The sequence below is a fragment of the Protopterus annectens genome, chromosome 5.part0 (genome assembly GCF_019279795.1).
Source record: "Protopterus annectens isolate FY-2018-M chromosome 5.part0, PAN1.0, whole genome shotgun sequence".
NCBI classification, from domain to species: domain Eukaryota; kingdom Metazoa; phylum Chordata; order Ceratodontiformes; family Protopteridae; genus Protopterus; species Protopterus annectens.
In genome coordinates, this window is record NC_056735.1 from 1461706532 (window position 1) to 1461726298 (window position 19767).

The window sequence follows — 19767 nt, forward strand, 5'->3', positions numbered from 1 at the left end:
AAAACTATTTCACAAAGTACAGCCATTACACAGCATATTTTGTAAAGTACAGTATTTCGAAGAGTTTATTGTGCATTTGAATGTTGAACAGTTTTGTTCATATATAATTACAAGGGCCATATTTTCAGTGTGCTTGTGCATACTTTGTGGGCATGGCAGACAGATTTCGAAAACCCAGTGCACTTGTGTTTGACAGTATTATTGCTGAGAACTGGAGAATGTTTCTGCAAGAGTACGACATTTGCATATAAGCTGCATTTTCTAATAAAGATGACTTGTACAAAGATATTTATTTTGCTTAATTTAGCTGGGTCAAAAGCCACAAAGGGAATGTTCATTTGTGTATGCACCTGCTATCGATACTGGAGAGGGGAAACCGTCATATTTTTGTACAGGCTGAGTCAAGGGAGGAACCAGAGTGCTTAAAATGTAAATTTAGAGAAATGTGTAACCGCCAGACAAATGTTACAATGGAAAGGCAGTTATTTTACACAAGGCATCAAAAGCCTGGCCAAACTTTTGCAGCATATAAAAACTGACCTGAGAAAAGTACAGTTTTGTACCTACCATAAATGTAGATGTCCGATAGATATGCAACTGCAGTCCTGACATATGGGTTTGTCCTGCCTCAGGCAGCCCTTCGGTCGGCCAGATTCCAAAGTCTGGGTCCGGCGTCGGCTGATGTTGCCTCTTCCCTGACGTCAGAGCGGCTGGGGTATAAAAGCATCAGCCGACGCCATCTTCTTCAGTGTTTCTTGCCCCAGATGCCAGGTGCCCTCCAAGGAAGGCTAAATTTAGACAATGGATGAAAATTCCAGACATGCACAACAGTAATAAACAGATACACCATAACAGATATCCCCAGCTAATTGGAAAAAGGGGTAGTGGACCCTAAAAAAGAGAATTACAGAGGGGTAGGAAGGAGGGAAAACCTGACTGCAGTTGCATATCTATCGGACATCTACATTTATGGTAGGTACAAAACTGTACTATGTCCTTCAAGAATGCAACTGCAGTCCTGACATATGGGTTGAATACCATAGCCAAGCTGGGAGTGGTAGGATCTAAGATAAGGATGGTGTAGCTAAAATGCCCTGCAGGACTGCAGAAGCAAAGCCTGCTCGGGATCTGGAATATAAAGGCAGGTTGTAATGTTTGGAAAATGTATGCATGGAGCTCCATGTAGCAGCTTCTAGAATGTCCTTTGTAGCCACCCCTCTTAGAAAGGCTGTGGAGGTGGCTGTAGCTCTGGTGGAGTGTGGCCTGATATTGGCTGGCACACCTTTTCCATGGAAAGAGTAGCAGAATCTGATGTAGTTTCCAATCCACTTTGAAATTGTTTCTTTGGAAATTGCCTTTCCTTGTACTCCAGCAGCGTAAGCTACAAATAGCTGGTCAGACTTTCTGTTGCCCTTTGTTCTGTCCAAGTAGTAGCGCAATTGCCTGTGTATGTCCAAAGTGTGCAGAAGCTTTTCTCCTTTATTTTGAGGATTTGGAAAGAAAGTAGGCAGGTGAATTGCTTGATTTAGAGAATCCCTGGATATCACTTTTGGCATGAATGAAGGATTGGTTCTTAAAGAGACTCTGTCCTGATGGAAAATGAGAAATGGAGGTACTGCCATGAGGGCCTGTATCTCCGAGACTCTTCTTGCTGAAGTAATTGCCAACAGGAAAACTGTTTTCCAGGAGAGAAATTGCAATTCTGAAGATGCTGCTGGCTCAAAAGGAGGAAGAGTTAATTTTTCCAAGACGAAGTTGAGGTCCCATGCAGGCACTGGTGGTTTTCTTGGAGGTTTAATATTCTTTATCCCTCTTAGAAACTGTCTTAGCAAAGGATGTGAAAACACAGGTGGATCACAGTTGTATTTTGCTGAAATTGCTGAAGCGTGTATTTTATGAAAGAATATGAAAGGCCATTGTGAAGCATTTCTGCCAAGTATTCTAGTATCTGTGGGATGCTCATTACTGATGCATCCTGACCCTTGTTGGCATTCCAGATGTTGAATTTCTTCCATTTGGCTGAATAAGTTTTTCTGGTGGAAGGCCTGCATGCTTCCAGTAAGATCTCTTGAACTTTTTTGGAGAGAGAGATATGGGGAGAAGTCATGGAACCCTCCAAGCTGTCAGTTGCAATGTTTGCAGGTTGGGATGAACAGTCCTGTAATTGTGCTGAGTTATAAGCAGAGGCCATTGAGGCAGGAGCCACGGCTTGGTGCGAGTTATGCTCCTTAGTAATGGATACCAGTGCTGTCTTGGCCAGTCTGGAGCTATCAAAATGCCTCTCGGTTGTTCTGCTTTGATCTTCAGTAACACCTTGGTCATTAATGGTAGAGGTGGGAATGCATAGATTGTTAGAGAATTCCAGCTGAAGGAGAGAGCATCCATTCTCCAGGCTTGAGGATGGTGTGTCCTTGTACAGAACTTCTTCAGATGATGATTGAGGTGTGAGGCAAAGAGATCTATGTTCGGCCTTCCCCATGCATGAGTTATTTGTGAAAGAATGTCTGGATGCAACATCCATTCGTGCGGGTCCATAATGTTTCTGCTTAGACTGTCCGCCAGAACATTGTCCTTGCCTGGGACAAACTGGGATTGCAACTGTATGTTCAGTTTCAGGGACTTTTCCCAAAGAGTCATTGTTAGTTTGCAGAGGGGGTAAGAATGGGTGCCTCCCTGTTTGTTTATGTACCACATAACAGTGGTGTTGTCTGTCTTTATTAGCAGATGACCTTGCTGAAGTAATTTTCCGAAGGCCTCGATTGCATGAATCACTGCCAACATCTCTTTTTGATTGATGTGCAGATGCAATTCTCGGGGGGGGCCATTGCCCTTGAATGCATCTGCCCTCCATGTGCGCCCCCCATCCATGATCTGAGGCGTCTGTTGTAATGGTTTGGCTTGCCTGAGGTTTGTTGAAAGACATGCCTTTGTTTAGCTGGCTTGCTTGTGCCCACCACAAAAATTCCTTTTGTAGACATGGAATGAGTGGAATAATTGCTTCTAAGTTGTGGCTGTGTTGAGACCATAAACGTTTTAGGTACCATTGTAGTTTTCTCATGTGTAGTCTTGCCAGTGGAATCAGAAGAATGCACGATGCCATGAAACCCAGGGCCTGCAGGATTTTCCTTGCAGTCATCTGGGTGTGCTTTGCTAGGCTTTTGAAATAATCTGGTAATTGTTTTTGTTTTTCTTCTGTGAGGAAAGCCATTTGTGAGTTTGTGTCCAGTTTGGCTCCTAGAAAAATTATTTGTTGGGATGGCAGTAGTCTTGATTTTTGAATGTTGACTGTGTATCCCAAAGCCTGTAGTAAGTGAATGACATAGTCCAAGTTTCTTATCAAGGCTTGCTTGCTGTTCGCTTGTATAAGGCAGTCGTCCAGGTAAGGATATATTTGTATCCCCTGAAGTCTGCAATGTGCAATTACTGATGCCAGGCATTTCGTGAATACTCTGGGCACAGTAGATAAGCCAAAAGGCAATGCTGATAATTGATAATGCTCTGACCCTGCAAGAAATCTGAGGTATCTTCTGCAGCTGTGTCTGATTGGGACATGCAGGTATGCCTCCTTGAGGTCCAGAGTAACCAGCCAAGACCCCTTGCCCAGCATGGGAAGAAGTTGCTGTAACGTCAGCATTTTGAATTTTGGCACAATGAGAAAAGTGTTTAGAGTGGACAAGTCCAGTATAGGTCTCCATTGCTTTTCTTTTCTTGGAACAAGGAACAGTCTTGAGTAGAATCCCTGGCCTTGTTCCTGAGGAGGAACCTTTTCTATTGCTTTGATTTGTAGCAGCTTTGAAACTTGTATGAGTGCCTCTGCCCTTTGATTTTGTGGCAGGTTTGGCATGCCTTGTCTTGTTGGTAAGGTATGGAAGTGGAACCTGTAACCCTTGTCTATTATGTCCAAAATCCATTTTTCCTTTGTAAAAACGTGCCAATTTTTTGAAAATAAAGATAGTTTTCCGCCTAAAGGTGCTTCTCTTTGAGCCTTGGCCGGCGGTGTCAAAGTCAAGTCATTGTGATTGTCCCTGTGGAGCAGTAGAGGTCCCTGCACCACTTCTTTGATTAGTTGGTTGCCATTGGCGGCCCCTGTAGGAGCCTCGGTATTGCCCTCTACCTCGAGCACGCCTGTTTTTTCCCCTTTGGAACTTGTCAGTGTCTGGAAAGGACCAATTCTTCGAAGACCAATTCCTACTGAACCTTGGTGGCTGAACCTGGAGGAAATCTTTGACTGTTTGTACTGATTTAGCCTTTTCCTCAATTGATTTCAACACACCCTGTGCATTAGCACCAAATAGCTTGTCTTTTTCCAGAGGTGCGTCTAGAAGCTTTACTTTAACATGATCTAGCAATGTTTGTTCTTTTAACCAAGCATGTCTACGTATGACGGCTCCTGTCATAGCTGCCCTACATGAAGCTTCCAATGCATCATAACCACACTGAAGAAAATGATTGCTAACCTGCTGAGTATTATGAACCAAATCCTGCAAGGCCTTTCTATCTAAAGGCTCAGGAGAGGCTAACTTTTTCTGCAAATCATCCATCAAGAAATCCTGATACTGAAACATATGAAAAAGACAGTTAAGTGCCCTCATGGCAAGGGTGGATGAGGTATAAACTTTTTTACCCCACCTCTCCAGGGACCTAGATTCCCTGTCTGCGGGCAAAGGATTTTTGGCCGTGGAAGTGGCCACTCCTTTGGGCCCCTGAGAAATAGTTTCTAGATCAACAGAGTGGGCCTTAAAGAGATGTTTATGAGTTTCAGGAACCCTGTAATATCGGTCTGGCTTGACAGGAGCAGGAGGGAGAGAATCAGGGGAAGCACTGGAGTCTGAGAACACATCATCCAATACATCTAACACTGGGGGTATAGCTAAAGGCCTGTGCTGGGGTAACTTAAGGAAGGTCCGAAGCCTTTTCCTGGAGTCGGAGAAATCCTGGCCCTGCCACTGGAAATGCTCTCTCATGGAATGGAGAATTTCCCCAAAAGAAATATCCTCAGGAGGAGAGGCAGAGGGAATGGATTCATCAGCATCAGAATCCTCGTAGGCCGGGAAGGATTCTTCCTGGGAATCTGAAAGGCCCGACTCACCAGAGGCTTCATCTGAGGAAAGGGAATCTGCCTGCTCAACCCTAGGCCTTTTGCCTGAAGGCGGCTGAGAACCTCTGTCTGGATGAGCCTGAGAGCTTCTGATTAAAGAAATTAGATCTGCAGCTAAAGTCATGATCTGTTTATCAGAAGTGGGACCCTGTGAAAAAGATTTAGGAGGGCGAGACTTAGCCTGGCTGGCAGCCTTAGCACGTGTGAAGGCCTTGATGGACATAGACACAGGAGGCCTAGCTGCCCCACGTGCTGGAGTAACTTTGTCCACAGGTATGGTGTCAGGCAAATCTTGGGCTTCGGTTTCAGGAGGAAAATCAACAACCGGCACCGGGGTAGCCTCCGGGACCAAAGTGTGCGGTAAAGCAGTGTCGTCGGCCTGGAGCGGTTGAATTACCGCCTCTGAAGAGACCGATGCACTCACGGTAGGCTTTAGCGTGGTGTCAGTGGAAGTCGCGGTCCGCGAATGTCACTCCCGGTCCTTCTGTTTTTTGGAAATATGTGCTGTCGGTAATTCCGACGGCATGATATAGGCGTAATTTTCCCCAAAAAAGTCTTCAGCAAATTCTGCCCGGTGCCTAAGTGTGCGCTTATTGAAGCAAGCACAGGCGGCACAGGCCGAGACGTCGTGGTCTGGGCCGAGGCAGGGAAGGCAGTAAGAATGGAAGTCCTTATGAGGTATTTGTTTACCACAAGACAAGCAATTATTAACTTTTGCAGTTTTATCTGACATCGGCTGAGGCAAGAAAAGGTTCCCTAATGGGGTACTTAGCTTTTTGATGACTTCGGATCTGAAAACACAGGAGCTGGCTGACCGGCACTTGCGAACTGCTTCTGCTTCGGGCACCGCGCGGCAAGAAAGACTGAAGAAGATGGCGTCGGCTGCTGATGCTTTTATACCCCAGCCGCTCTGACATCAGGGAAGAGGCAACATCAGCCGACGCCGGACCCAGACTTTGGAATCCAGCCGACCGAAGGGCTGCCTGAGGCAGGACAACCCATATGTCAGGACTGCAGTTGCATTCTTGAAGGACATCAAGGCTAAAACGTGCAGATTTGGTGACTTAAGGGATGAGTTAATAAAGGACAGACTTGTGTGTGGTATTAAAGATGATGCTGTGAGAAAGATATTGCTTTGTGACACTGATTTAACTTTGAATAAGGCAAATGAGATTTGTCAGATATATGAGCTCACAGAAAAACATATAAATATGCTTCAAATGAGAATAGCTCTAGAAGGCACAGTGATAAAACACATGCTGATAGTATGCAGCACGTAGTTAAAAGAAACAGGCTTAAGCACATGCAGCAACTGTAGCCCCTGCACTACTTACTGGTAAACCCCAGAACTTTTCAGCAAATTCCAGAGTTCGCACAGTCTCAATGAAGCACAAGAGTGAGTCAGCAAACTCAAAGCATGGGCTTCAACCGAGTTTCATTGCCAACTGTTGCAACTGTGGTGGAAGTCATGAACCTAAAAGGGAAAAATGTTTAGGTTTTGGTCAGCAATGCCACAAATGTAATAAAGGGAATAATTTCAAAAGGTTTTGTAAAACAAAATGCCAACATTCTTTTATTAAAAGGGAACATTTTAAGAAATTAGTTGGATCAATTAGAAAGCTGCAACCCTACTCTTTATGTTGATGGTGTGTCAATGCTTCATGAAACAGTCAATGCACTAGATATAAGGGCAAAGAATGAAGTATTTTGTACTGTTTGTATAAATGGGAAACCCACAGAGCTCAAAGTTGACACAGATCCCAAGTGCAATGTTATGTTAGCAGAAACATTTGCTAGAGTGTGTCATGGTGAAAGGCTTGATTTGGCAAGGGGTGCGAAGCTTGCTGCTTATGGAGGTGAATAAATTCAAACCGAAGGCTCAGTAGTGCATTACTCTGCTGGAAGAAGCTACGACTTATTATTTTGTGTGGTCGGAAGGCATGTCCAGTCATTATTGGGGCTCAGAGACAGTTTGAAAATGGGACGGCTTTCATTTAATAAGGAAGTTCATCATGTTAGCTTGAATGACCACTAATCTAATTTCACCCAGTACATTTTTTTCTACCTATGCTGATCTTTCCGAAGACAAACTTCCAGTTGTGTACTCCATGAAGTTAGACCCAGAGGTGAGTCCAGTTATCAGCGCAAGTACAGTTAAAAATAGCCATGCAGGACACAGTCAAAGCCAAGCTACATAAAATGGTGCAAGAATGTGTGATTTGTCCAGATGCAACTCCGAGTGTTATCTTCCATGGTGGTAGCCATAAGAAAAGCACAGATGACATCAGAATATGTCCAGATGCAACTCCGAGTGTTATCTTCCATGGTGGTAGCTCATAAGAAAAGCACAGATGACATCAGAATATGTACTGACCCAATAGATTTGAACAAAGCACTAAAAAGACCTCATCATCCAATGCGCACAGTCGAAGAAGTTACAACTTTGATGCCAAATGCCACTGTTTTTTCTGTCCTAGATGCAGAGAGTTCATTTTGGCAAATTCAACTTGACAAAAAAATCATCACTGCTCACTACTTTCAGTACTCTGTTTGGCAGGTACAGATTTTTGGGAGTGCCATTTGGGATAAATTCTGCAATGAAGTCTTTCAACATGCAATGGAGCAATTTTTTCTGGCTATCCTTGTGCTATTATAGTAGACATATTTGTAGGAGGTCAGGGTGAAGCTGTGCATGACAGAAATCTCAGAAAAGTACTGCAAAGGGCACATCAAGTGAATCGTAAGCTCAATCCACAGAAATGCAAATTTAGGCTACAAGAAGTTACTTATGTTGGTCATTTATTTACTAGTACAAGCCTACAACCAGACCCTTCAAAGCAAACAGCCATTCTTGAGATGCTAGCTCCAGACAATGTTCAAGACCTGCAAAGTTTCCTTAGCATGGTCAACTACCTAGGCAAGTTCATTCCAGACTTGCACCACCTTTAAGCACTGCTTAGAGAGCTGACATATAAGGATGTTGCAAGGTCTTGATTAGAGCAACACCAAACAGCATTTGAAGTCCTGAAACAGAAAACTGCTAGTCCAACAACTCTCAGATATTAAGATGTTCACAAACCAGTTCCACTTTTCTGTGATACTTCGAAATTTGGTCTTGGTGCAGTCATTCTACAACAGGATCAACCGGCTGCCTATGCATCAAGAAACCTTACCCAAACTAAGATGTAGTATGCCCAGATCAAGAAAGAGCTTTTGGCAATTGTGTCTGCATGTATGTTCAAAGTTTCATGATTATGTTTATGGTAGACCCATCCAGATCGAAACAGACCACCAACCTCTAGTCACTATCTTGAGAAAACCTATGCATTCAGCTCCAGACTGACTGCAATGCAGATGCTGAGATTGCAAAAGTATAATTTCACTTGTCTACAAGAAAGCCAAATTTCTTTATCTTGCTGATATATTATCCAGATCACCCAGAAACACCACAGGTCAGCATGAGAATGAGAATTTTGATTCTGAAATCATGGAAGTGAGAAATTTTTCTTCCACATGTCTTAACGAGCTGAGAGATCATACAGCCACAGATCCAGTTTTACAGAGGCTCAACCACTTTATCAATCAAGGATGGCCGTCCAAGTAATCCTGTTTACCTCATGAAGTGCAACCTTATTTTCCATACAGAGATGAGAGTTTGTCTCACAAAGGTATCATTATGAAAGATCCAAAAGTAATTGTTCCAAAGTCCTTGTAACCAGAGTACATTACTATCTTGCATCGTGGTCACCCACGAGCTGACTCTACCAAAAGAAGGGCGAGAGGGCTAGTATTCTGGCCTTCTATGTCACAAGACATTGAGACAGCACTTGTATCTTGTTTTGTGTGTAATAGTACAAAGCCACATTAACAGAAGGAACCACTTCAGCTAAACCAGATTCCACAACTACCTTGGTCAACAGTAGCCACTGACATCTTCGAGAGGAACGGTCAAAATTGTTTGGTGTTAGTAAACTCTTACTCCAATTGGTTCAAGACTGACCTGCTTCCTAACCTAGCATCCAGTACTGTCATTACTAAGATGAAGCATTGTTCTGACAGTACATGGTAGCCCCAGAAAAAGTTATTTCCGACAATGGCACAAAGTTTACAAGCCAACAGTTCAAAAGATATGATGAAGAATGAGACTTTACTCATTTTGAAAGTTGCCCCGAGTACCCGCAGTCAAATGGTTTGGCAGAATGTGCAGTTTAAAGTGCAAAACAGTTACTAGAGAAGTCAAAACAAGATAATAGTGAAGCTTTCCTGAATATCTTGAATCTCAGAAATGTTCCTCCTGATAAACATCCTGTTCGCCTGCTCACAGACTTCTGTTCAGACAAACCAGAACCACATTACCAATCAGTAGTCAATTGTTGGGTCTATGTGTCAGGACAACAGGTCAGTGAAAATCAATCTGTTGAAGAAGCACTTAACCCAGAAGTCCCACTTTGATAAAACCAGCAAACTGCTCAATCCATTACGAGAAGGAGAAGTGGTAAGAATGCAAATGTCCAAAAGTTATGATTGGATTAATGTCATGAAGAGTATTTGCACAGAGTCGAGATTATACATTGTGGAATCACAAAGTCCTTTAAATAGTCATTCTGATTTGTTGGGCTGCCTTTTTTTTGGAGGGGGTGAATTCTTTCTGGAACCCCCTGCAGTTTCTTCTTAAATGTCTATTTACCCACATTTTGTAGAGACTGTTTATTATGTTTCTTGCTAAAAATGGATGAAGGGTTAGAGAATCCCTTAGAAATTTTGTATAAGGAGGCCTGAAAAATCTTTGAGATTCCCTGCATCAGCTTACCCTTTTCATCACACTTTTTGATGACCTCTGCAGTAGAGGAACCAAAAAACAAATTTCTATCCAAAGGAGAATTTAAAATCTCATTTTTCACATCATCTTGGAGGTTCTGAGAACACAGCTAGATAAACCTCCAAACAGTACCAGTGGAGATAGCCCTGGCTGAAGTGACAAATGAGTCATATACAAACTGTGAACAATGAGGTATGACCTGCAAATGGAAGAAACCAAATTATTTAAAGCAGATTTCTCCTCACAAGAAGAAACTGCAGAGAAAACATTCCTTATAATTAATCAGAATAAACTTTAACATATGAGTCTGATAATTCAAAATTGTGAAAATCAAATCTGAAGCATACACTTTTCTTCCCATAATTATCAATAATTTTCTCGGCCTTGTCAGAAAATGTAGGATTGGAATTAGCTAAATGTTAGCAACATTTGGACCAACTAAACAGCTACTTAGTCAGGCTTGGGAAGACTGTATAAAAACTTAAAAGACAACTGGCTCACAGACAGGATCCAGGAAGTTAGAACTGGATAGTCCACCTCAACACAGAGGCAAGTCACAAGTGGAGTCCCTCAGGGATCAGTCCTTTGGACCGCTCCTTTTTGGCATTTACTTGTTAGAATTCAAGGCCAATGTCAGTGGTCTCTGGCTGACCAAAATTACAGATGACTGCAAATTAGGAGCTGTCATTGAATCTCAAACTGACACAAATGTTCTCTAAAAGGGGCTGACACAGACAGACAACTGGTGTCAGACCCATGGACTAAAACTAAATGCCAAGAAATGCATAATAGTATCCTTTGGGAAGTCATCCATCCCTGGTAACTGTCATACTGACAATGCACCCCTTAGAGCTGACCCAGTAGTCAAGGACTTAGGGACACACAGAGATAGTAATCTAGCCTTTGACCATCATGTGTCTACAGTGGTGAGGAAATCATTCTATGTTGCGCAACTTAGAAATAAATGTATGGCATCTATCTAAGTCCAAGAAAGTCTTTGTTCCACTGTATTCGGCATTCATCAGACCGATCATTGAGTGAAATGCTCTCTTTGGTATGTACCTAACCTGGCATATCCAACAATTGGAATCTCCACAGAGGTTCCTCACTAAATGAATACAGGGCATAAGTAAAATGTCCTATGCAGACCGCCTCAAGGCCCTATCCCTGTATTCGGTCTCCTACAGGCTTTTGAGGGAAGATCTATGCCTAGCATACAAGGCATTGTCAGACCCGACTCTGATGGACCTCCTGCATATCCACAAAACAAACAGCACCAGAATTACCAGTTCTAAAGACTTAAACCTTGCATGTGATATAAATAGGACCTGCTGGAGAGATAGGTATGTATCCCAGAGACTATGCATATCTATGGAACAGGCTCCCCATCCATGTGAAGCAGAGTTTCTCCCTAACCCAATTCAAGTGCAACTTGGACAATTGGATGTGAAACCGGAAATTCATCTCTGGGTTGGCAGCTATGTCTCTAATGGAAACAGGTAACCTGTAAATGGTTCATCTCCCAGGAACTTGCTTACACTTATTAAGGGTATCAGAACTTGTCAGAGATTTGGGATGCATGGCTAAGCTTAAAAAGGCCCTTATGGTCCTTAGCCTAGTAAACACCTATGAACCTATATCTAGGAGTAGGAGGTACGAAAAACTCCTTCATATACTTCATCTGTTTCCCTTTTTTTATCCAGTCTCTCAAACATTTCTTCTGCTTGTGATCCAAAGAGAAACCTATACCAAGGGTGCATCCAGGAGTTTCAATTTAATCTTGTCTGAAAGGGTCAGAATTCTCAGCCAGACATGTCTCTGTGTTATGGACTCTGTGGCAGCTGCTCCACATGATCCATCTGATGCATCATAGTCACATAGGTACATAGGCAGGTACTACGCTACCTGCCCAAAGGCATTTATAAGCCTAGCCGGAATGTGTTGGCTTTTGCCGCCGCCTTAGATTAGTTCCCTGTGCCTCTGTCCAGCAGAGCCACTGAAGTGATCCCCGGGATAAACTTTCTGTTTCCCATCCACTCATCAAGGTTTCTTTTGAAGAGTGTTAGTGAGGAGATCTCCCTAATGTAGATTGGAATCTTGTTCCACAGCATGGGAAGTCTCTGGGACAGGAATCTATCCCTCCAGCATGTCCTATTTAATGTGGTGAGGTTTAGATCCCTAGAGCGTGTGGCTCAAGGGGATATGGTTTTCTTTAGGTGGAGCATGTCCATCAATTCTGGGTTGAACATGGCCTTGTATGTCAGGCAGAGATCACCTCTGAGTAGGCAGTATGCAACAGAGTAGAGCTGGAATTTCTTCAGTCGAGCTGCCTAGGGCATCTGTTTGAGGTCAGTGATCCTCTTGGTGAGGTACTTCTGTGGTCTTTCCAGCTGTTGCAGGTGTCTTGTAAGGTACATCCCAAATGGGGCGTTGTACTCTATGATGGGTCTGATGAGTGATGCATAGAGGGGCACAATGACCTCTTTTGATCTGGATGCAAACCCTTTTGTGATTAGGTGGGCCACATAGATGGATTTTCTAACCACTTTGGCAATGTGATTATCAAAGGAGAGATTACTATCCCCAGATCCCTTATTTCGGCTTCCATATTTAGGGGGCTACCTATGTGGTAATTTGTGGGTACTTTGTTTTTTCCAAAGGGGATGACTATGCACTTTTTGGCATTTAGCTTGAGGCCATGGTTTTGACACCAGGTATCTGTCTCAGTGAGACCCTTTTGGAGGATGTCTGTGTCAGTAGGAGAGTCAATTATAGCCCCTAGTTTGCAGTTGTCTGCGAACCTGGTCAGCCATAGTCCTCCTGTGCTTGCCTGTACCTCTGAGATGTATATGCCAAACAGGAGGGGTCCTAGGACTGAGCCCTGGGGAACGCCACTTGTAACCGGTTTAGAGTCAGACCTAGTTCCTGCAACTCTTACCATGTGGGTTCTGTCCGTGAGCCACTTGGCAACCCATCTCGTGAAGTGGGGTTTATGTTCAGGCTGGTGAGCTTGTCTATAATACCGGAATAGGGAATGGTGTCGAAGGTCTTTGCGAGGTCTAGGTAGGTTGTGTGGACCACCTTTCCCTCGTCTATAGCCTTGTTAACTGTCTCAAAGAAGTCCACCAGGTTTAGGAGGCATGATGTGCCCTTAACAAATCCGAACTGGGTAGGGTCCAGTGTTTGGAGGTTCCCAATGACTCTGTTAATGAGATCCATGATGATGCGCTCCAAAGCCTTGCAGACCATGCTAGTCAAGCTTATAGGGCGATAGCTCCCAGGGTCTGTTGTGGCTCCACCTTTGTGGAGCAGAATAACCGTTGTTGCGAGCCACTCTATGGACACGTAGCCTGTAGAGAGGCTGAGTTTGAACAGTGTGTTTAGGTGAGGGGTTCATCTTTGAGCTCATATAGGATGCAGCCTGGGACACCGTCCGGTCCCATTGATGCTGTGTTTTTGGCTTTGGACAGGGCTGTTTTAACTTGAGTGTCTGTGATTTCAGGGGCACTACCTTCTTCTGGTATGGTTATGGGCCCTTTTGGGGGTGGGGGGGGTGAAGTTTGCACTGAACCTGTCTGCCAGGATGTTGGTGATATCGGTTGGTTCAGTGTATTTTGTGCCATTCTGCACTAACTCCGAGCAGATCTGGGAATTGCCACTTAGATTACTGACATAGCTAAAGAATGCCTTGTGGTTATCTTTGGAGTTCTTAGAAATTTTTCTTTCGAAGCTAGCCTTGGATGATTTTATGAGGGATCGTAGTTTCTTGCTGATACTGATCAGGGATGTCTTCCTCTCTTGGGATTTTACTATTTTCTGTACTAGTTTCCTCCTTCTATTGTATAGCTTGTTTATGGCAGGGGTCTACCAGACTGGTTTGCTTTTCTTGGAGGAGTGAGTCTTGGTTTTGCTTGGGATAGCACGATCCATGCATTCTTGTAGGTGCCCGTAAAGTGCATTAGTAAAGGCTTTTGCAGCTTGGGCTGCGTTATCCTTTAGCTTGGGGGATTTGAATCTTTCCACCTCGGTCTTAAGTAACGTGAAGTTTGCTTTTGAAAAGATTTTCACTGTGGTTTCTTTGACCGTGGGTGGGGGCAGAATGTGGATAACCAGAGTGATTAGTTTATGGTAAGATCTTACCAGCAAGGGGTTGACCTCCAGTACGGAACACCGGTCGGCCATGTTGGTGATGACCAGGTCCAATATGTTGTCACCTCTGGTGGGGTGTTGACCAGTTGATCCAGGGCATTTGAGTTTATAAATTCTAGGAAATGTTGGGCAAACGAGTTAGTACTTGAGTAGTTCTCCCAGTTAATGTTCGGGTAATTGAAATCACCCAATATCACGGTGTTTGGTAGGACCTTTATGTTTCCCAGTGTTTCCAGAAATGCAGAATGGGGGTCCTGGGACATGGTGGGTGATCTGTAGCAAGCTACAATTTGAGTTGCAGTTCTGCCCGTTGGTAGTTGCACGTGGATGATCTCTGAAGCATTGTGCTGTGCCACTAACCAGGAGGTGTGGGTATCCTTGATGAATATGGATACGCCCCCCACCTTTTGTATTTTGGTCCTGGTTTTGTGGCTAAAATGTATGGTATGAGTTGTAGCCTGGTAGTGCTAGGGTGCTCTCTGCAGCCTTGAACCAGGTTTCTGTTACTGCACATATATTGATTTTCTCCATACTGAGGAGTGCCTTGAGTGCATGCATTTTGAGGTTTAGACTTCTGGCACTGAGTAGCATTACCCTCAGTTTTTTGTTACTTGTGCTATTTACGGTGGTGGGTTTGTCTTTTGAACCTTGCCTTAAAAAGGCACTATGGGGGTGGCAAGAGCCTTGGCCAATATTCGAAAGCCTAAGGGTGACAGGTGCAAGCCGTCTCTAGCAAAGCAGCATGGCTTGTCGAGCATGTCACCCCAGGCTGGCAGACACTGGATCCCCTTTGAATGGCATCAAAAGCTTAGCCAATTGTTGAAATTGATATTTTTTTCTTTATACTGTGGTATCACTCTTGATGAGGGCAAGATGCTACTCAGGGTCAGGTTCATACCAGCCTCAGCTACATGATCAGAGAGCTCTTCCATGTCTCTTTTCATGTAGTCCAGGGAGGTATGGCTCAGGTCATTCACACCAACATGGACAATGACAGAGTCATACTTGTACTTGTTCTGGAGTGACCTGAGTGTTTGTGTTATGTGGCGGATCCTGGCACCCGACAGGCAGCTAACAATAACCTTCTCCTTGTTCAGCCTAGTGAGTGGGACGTCAGTGTGCCTGACTATAGAGTCAACTATTACTAGTGTGCTGGGTATGTTTTTTTGCCTTAAGGGCTGTGATTGCGTGGCACACTGGTTTTGTGAAGTATGTGTTTCATGGTTTGTGTTGGGGGGTGGAGGTTGCTTGGATGTCTGCTTTGGAGGTCTCTGTTGCTTTTGCAGATTTTTATTTAGAGCCTCCAAGTATGTTTTTGTGTATTTATGTGTGTTTTTTGCTGGTGCTGGTTTCATAGGTCTATGTGAGACAGGTGGTGTGATGCAAGTAATTCCCTTCTCCTCTTGACTGTCTGGTCCAGTCTTGGGTTGAGAGAGCTTAGCCTCCAGTTTGGCTGTATAATTGCATCTCTCGCATGTATTAGTGTTTGGTGGTAGGAGAAGAGGGTTGTCTGTGTACATGAGGCAGTTGTAACATTGCCTCAAAATGCCCAGATTCACCAGTTGGACCAGAAAGTACACCTGAAACTGCTCTTTGGACATGCCTGGATAGGTACAGTGAGCTGTTTTACTGATTGACTGGTAAGGTCGAATAGAGAGCCTTGTCCTTCTCTACAGTATGGGGGGGGGTCTAGTGCTAAGGTTTATTAGTGCTTGCTATAAGTTTTGAGCAAGTGCCGGGCTGAAAAGTGAATGGTTTGAGTGCTTAAGTTAAAAGTTTGTCTAGTTCCAAGGGAAAAATTGAAGAGTAGACTTTGTGGAGCCGGGAATAGTTATACCCTACCTAACCGGCGCTGCCCGGCGCGCAAAACCGCACTAATGCAGGTTTTATAGCAGGGAAATGAAAGAGATAGAAATTAGCCCAAAACTGCATGTCTGGATATCTGGAGTGTAACATTACACAACTCCTGGGTAACCCTCAGGATCTTATCCTGTACCACCTCTGCCTTTGACTTAATTTGTTTCTATACTGCTTCAATGTATTTCAGCATATGGAGCTGGCAGCACAGAGATCTCATTGCCAAGGTGGCTGAAGTTTAAGTTTTCTTGCCAAACCAGTCAACCAACCTGCTCTTCCTACCATTTAGCAAGGGAATCTTGGATACTTATCCACTAGTTCCCTTAGAGGATTTACAGACACTACAGTAGGGTCTACCACTAGGCTTTTTATAGGCACACTTGTGGGACTCAAGCACTCTGTAGAAGCAATCAGGCTTCCTGTGGGCAGGAGGAAAGGATGTTAGCAAAATGAACACCAATGGCAATTTATTTGAACATTTTTTAGTTGCTCAGTATGGAAAAAAAATGTCTTTCATATTAGAAAGGTCAGCAGGGATACCAAGGGTGGGAGTATATACTAGAATGTATGGAACTTATATGGCAATTGCATTTAGATGCTGGAAGACCCTGGTTTGAAAGAACACTATTTAGTTGTCCTTGTGCTTAAATTATGTACAGCTAAATTGTGATTTTAAATACATTTAAGTGTATATATACTACAATATTTCATATTATCATTGCAAAGTCAATTCTCAGATCCATGATAGTTTTATACTTTCAACATTTACTTAATTAATATTAATTATTGATTATAAAATTTTATTTCAACTTTATATCAAACTAATTCTTACTTGATAACTTATATTTACATTTATATTTATAATTTAAGATATTTGTCAGTATAAGTTGGTTATTTTTTAGGGGCAGGGCCCCTTTAAATTTATGTTAATTTCATTTGCATAACATTTTTAAGTCTTTGTTATATGCAGAATTTGCTCTGAGGAAGTATTTGAATAGGACAAAAGAGTTCCGGCACTGTTCTTTTTTAAAAATGTGATCAGTCAAGTTAACTTTTGTGATTAATAAAATGGAGGACATATTTTACATTTATTTACGGGTCCGGTTCTATTTTATTCATTTTTTTTTTGTTATTGGTCATCATTTACCACTGCATAGTCATTTGGATCTCTAAAACTAGTTCCCAAAACTCAAACACTTTTCATATTTCTTCTGCTCAAAAGATTAAACTCAAGCAGGTTTCAAATATCAAGTAACTTAGTGTAACAGTTGTTGGCATGCTCAGGTTTGATATTCATGCACATGATGTCATATAGAATGCCTCACCAAAGACTTACAGCTCTATACAGAGCCAAGATGCTTCTCACTGTCCAAAGCTGTAAATGTACTGCACATGCTTATCCCCCACCTACACTTCTATATATTGTCCCATCCTCACTAACCTATACAACAGCTTCTTAGGAAAGCTTGAACAATGTTGCAATAAAACTGCCAAATTCACTGCTAATTTGCCTAACAGATCCCATCACTGCCCTGCATTCTTAAAAATAGACTGGATGGAATTCCCACTCTCTCAAACTCCTTCAGCTAAAAAAACATACCCATTCTATACTTCACCAGCCAGATGAATGTCCTTCCCTGCATAACCTCCTGCAGTGGCATAACCTATCAGAGCTCTCTGCTATTAAGATAAATTTCAGGCTCAACAATCAAAATCTCAAAACTCACCAGGGGATGCTGTCTATTCCAAGGAGTGTTATCTCCAGTATACATAATATTACATCCAGCCCATTTAGGGAAATAGACATCAAGGCAATAAATGTAGCTTTACAAGAAACCTTGATGCTAATTTCTTAAATGCTAGATTAGGTCAATGTTCAGTTTTATCTAAGCTGACTAACTACTAGCTTATCTACACCTTATGCTTATTTATTCCTCTCTCCTTCTTACAATCACTCATGACTAGTCTACTCAAATTACAACTTACCCTCATTATCTGACTTTTCAAGTTCACTAACTCCACAAATGGCTCTACCCCCAACCACCTTCTTCATGATCAAAGCACCATTACTTTGGAATCTGTTACAGTGCTACAAATTTGGAACACTCAAATACTGAAAACTGCTTTTGACATATACTGACTGATTTGTATTGTGATATTTTTAAGTTATTATAAAATGTAATTATTTTTGTATTTATGCATGCAACTATGAAATATTTTACCTGACACGTATTTTGCCTAATTGTCATGCTAGATGAACTAGGATTTTTTTTTTTGTTATGGAACCTCTAGCTAAAAAGGGGTCCCCTGTCAGACAATCAATAAATAAAATAAAACCACAGAGATCTTCGAAGCAATATCTAACACTCTCTCTCTCTCCCCCTCCCTTCTAAAATAAAGTAAAAGTGCATGTGACTGAAATACCTCTGAAAGGTCACCATTTTTCACATGGATTTTTGCCATGCTGTCCAACCAAGTCTTCCTTAGCTCAGGAGTGCTGGCATATGACTTTGCCAAGCTGTACTGTAGATCAACCAGCATTTCTGGATCATTCTCATGTTCTTTCATTTGTGCAGTTGCCATTAACACTGTACGAATCCGCTTTGTTAGATCTTTCACTTCAGAAGGAAAAGCAGTATGCTAAAAAACAAACAAATATGACTGTTTCTATGCTTCAAAACTATTCGGTAAAGGTAAACAAAGTCTGAAACTACAGTGATTCTTATTCATCAAAGACCAAACACATAATTTATACTTACAGGAAAAAAAACAGCAAATGTTGGGTAATCAATAAGAAAGAAAAAGACTACTAACCTTAACAATCTTATCATCATTAGCACAGTTATTAATGATAGACAGAGACTGCTGGAATCTAGTTCCTCCAATTCCAACAACATCAGCTATCAACTGGCTCACCGAGATGATGACCTGCAAAAAAAAAAAAAAACAACAATAATAATAATTATAAAATAAAATATGTCCTTCTTTGACTGCCAGATGTCCTTCTTTGACTGCCAGATGCCCAAAGCTACAAAAGTTTAAACTGGCATTTCCTGGCACCTTCTTCCTTACACTGTAATTAATTACTATTCAGAAAAAAAGGACAAAATTAATGTCTGGAAACATTTCACCACTCTGCATCATTAAAAATAATAATGAAGGTAGAAAACAGTGGGAAATAAAGCTCATTTCTTTTTTAAAACCGAGACATACAGTTGGGGGAAAAAGAATTAAAATTCAGCAAAGACTACTATGAAGGATTAAATGGACTTCTCATACATAAGGAAACTAACTTCAGATTTATGGGCTGTTCTATGTGAACAGATTGTTTTCTAACAATATCTCCATGTGGCACAGTAGAACACAGAGAATGTGAGGGCAGAATAAAAGAATCATTCTGTAAAATCATGTAGTCAATAAATTACCTCACGTCACACAAACTAAAGTCAGAATTACTTAAAATTACAACAAACTGATATATATAATTCCTGAAGAATCAAACAGAACGTAAACTGCAGAAGAAAAAAAAAATAATAACTCAGCTATGCGCGAGACCAAACCTGTTAAAAATATAAATGGAAGATTTCAGTCTCAGTATCCTACTGTCATGCCCGGCTTCATGGTAGAGAAGGATGGAGTCTTGACTTCAGTCCAGATGACCCAAGCCTAAACTGCAGCTCAGGCAATTGAGGAACTGGATGGGAGTGCGGGATGACATTGAGTAGCTTGTTATCAGCTTGTCTATCCTGGGGGCAGTGCTTACCCAGGCACACCTCAACGACTCAACAGATGAACTACTGTCTGAGATCAGGGTCATGCAAGTATGTTCTTTGTAAGGGGGAAC

At 42.3% G+C, this 19767-nt stretch overlaps 1 protein-coding gene across 10 annotated transcripts in view; it reads right to left on the reverse strand.

The window, feature by feature from the left end:
• DOCK9 (dedicator of cytokinesis 9) overlaps nucleotides 1-19767 on the reverse strand; it is a 2508686-nt gene that overhangs the window by 391069 nt on the left and 2097850 nt on the right. For all 10 annotated transcript variants that reach the window (XM_044071294.1, XM_044071300.1, XM_044071298.1 and 7 more), the window contains exons 42-43: nucleotides 18738-18851; nucleotides 18348-18563 (exon numbers count right to left, since the gene is read on the reverse strand). In XM_044071294.1, coding sequence (XP_043927229.1) covers nucleotides 18348-18563; nucleotides 18738-18851 — 330 coding nt within the window. The remainder of the gene's footprint in view (nucleotides 1-18347; nucleotides 18564-18737; nucleotides 18852-19767) is intronic.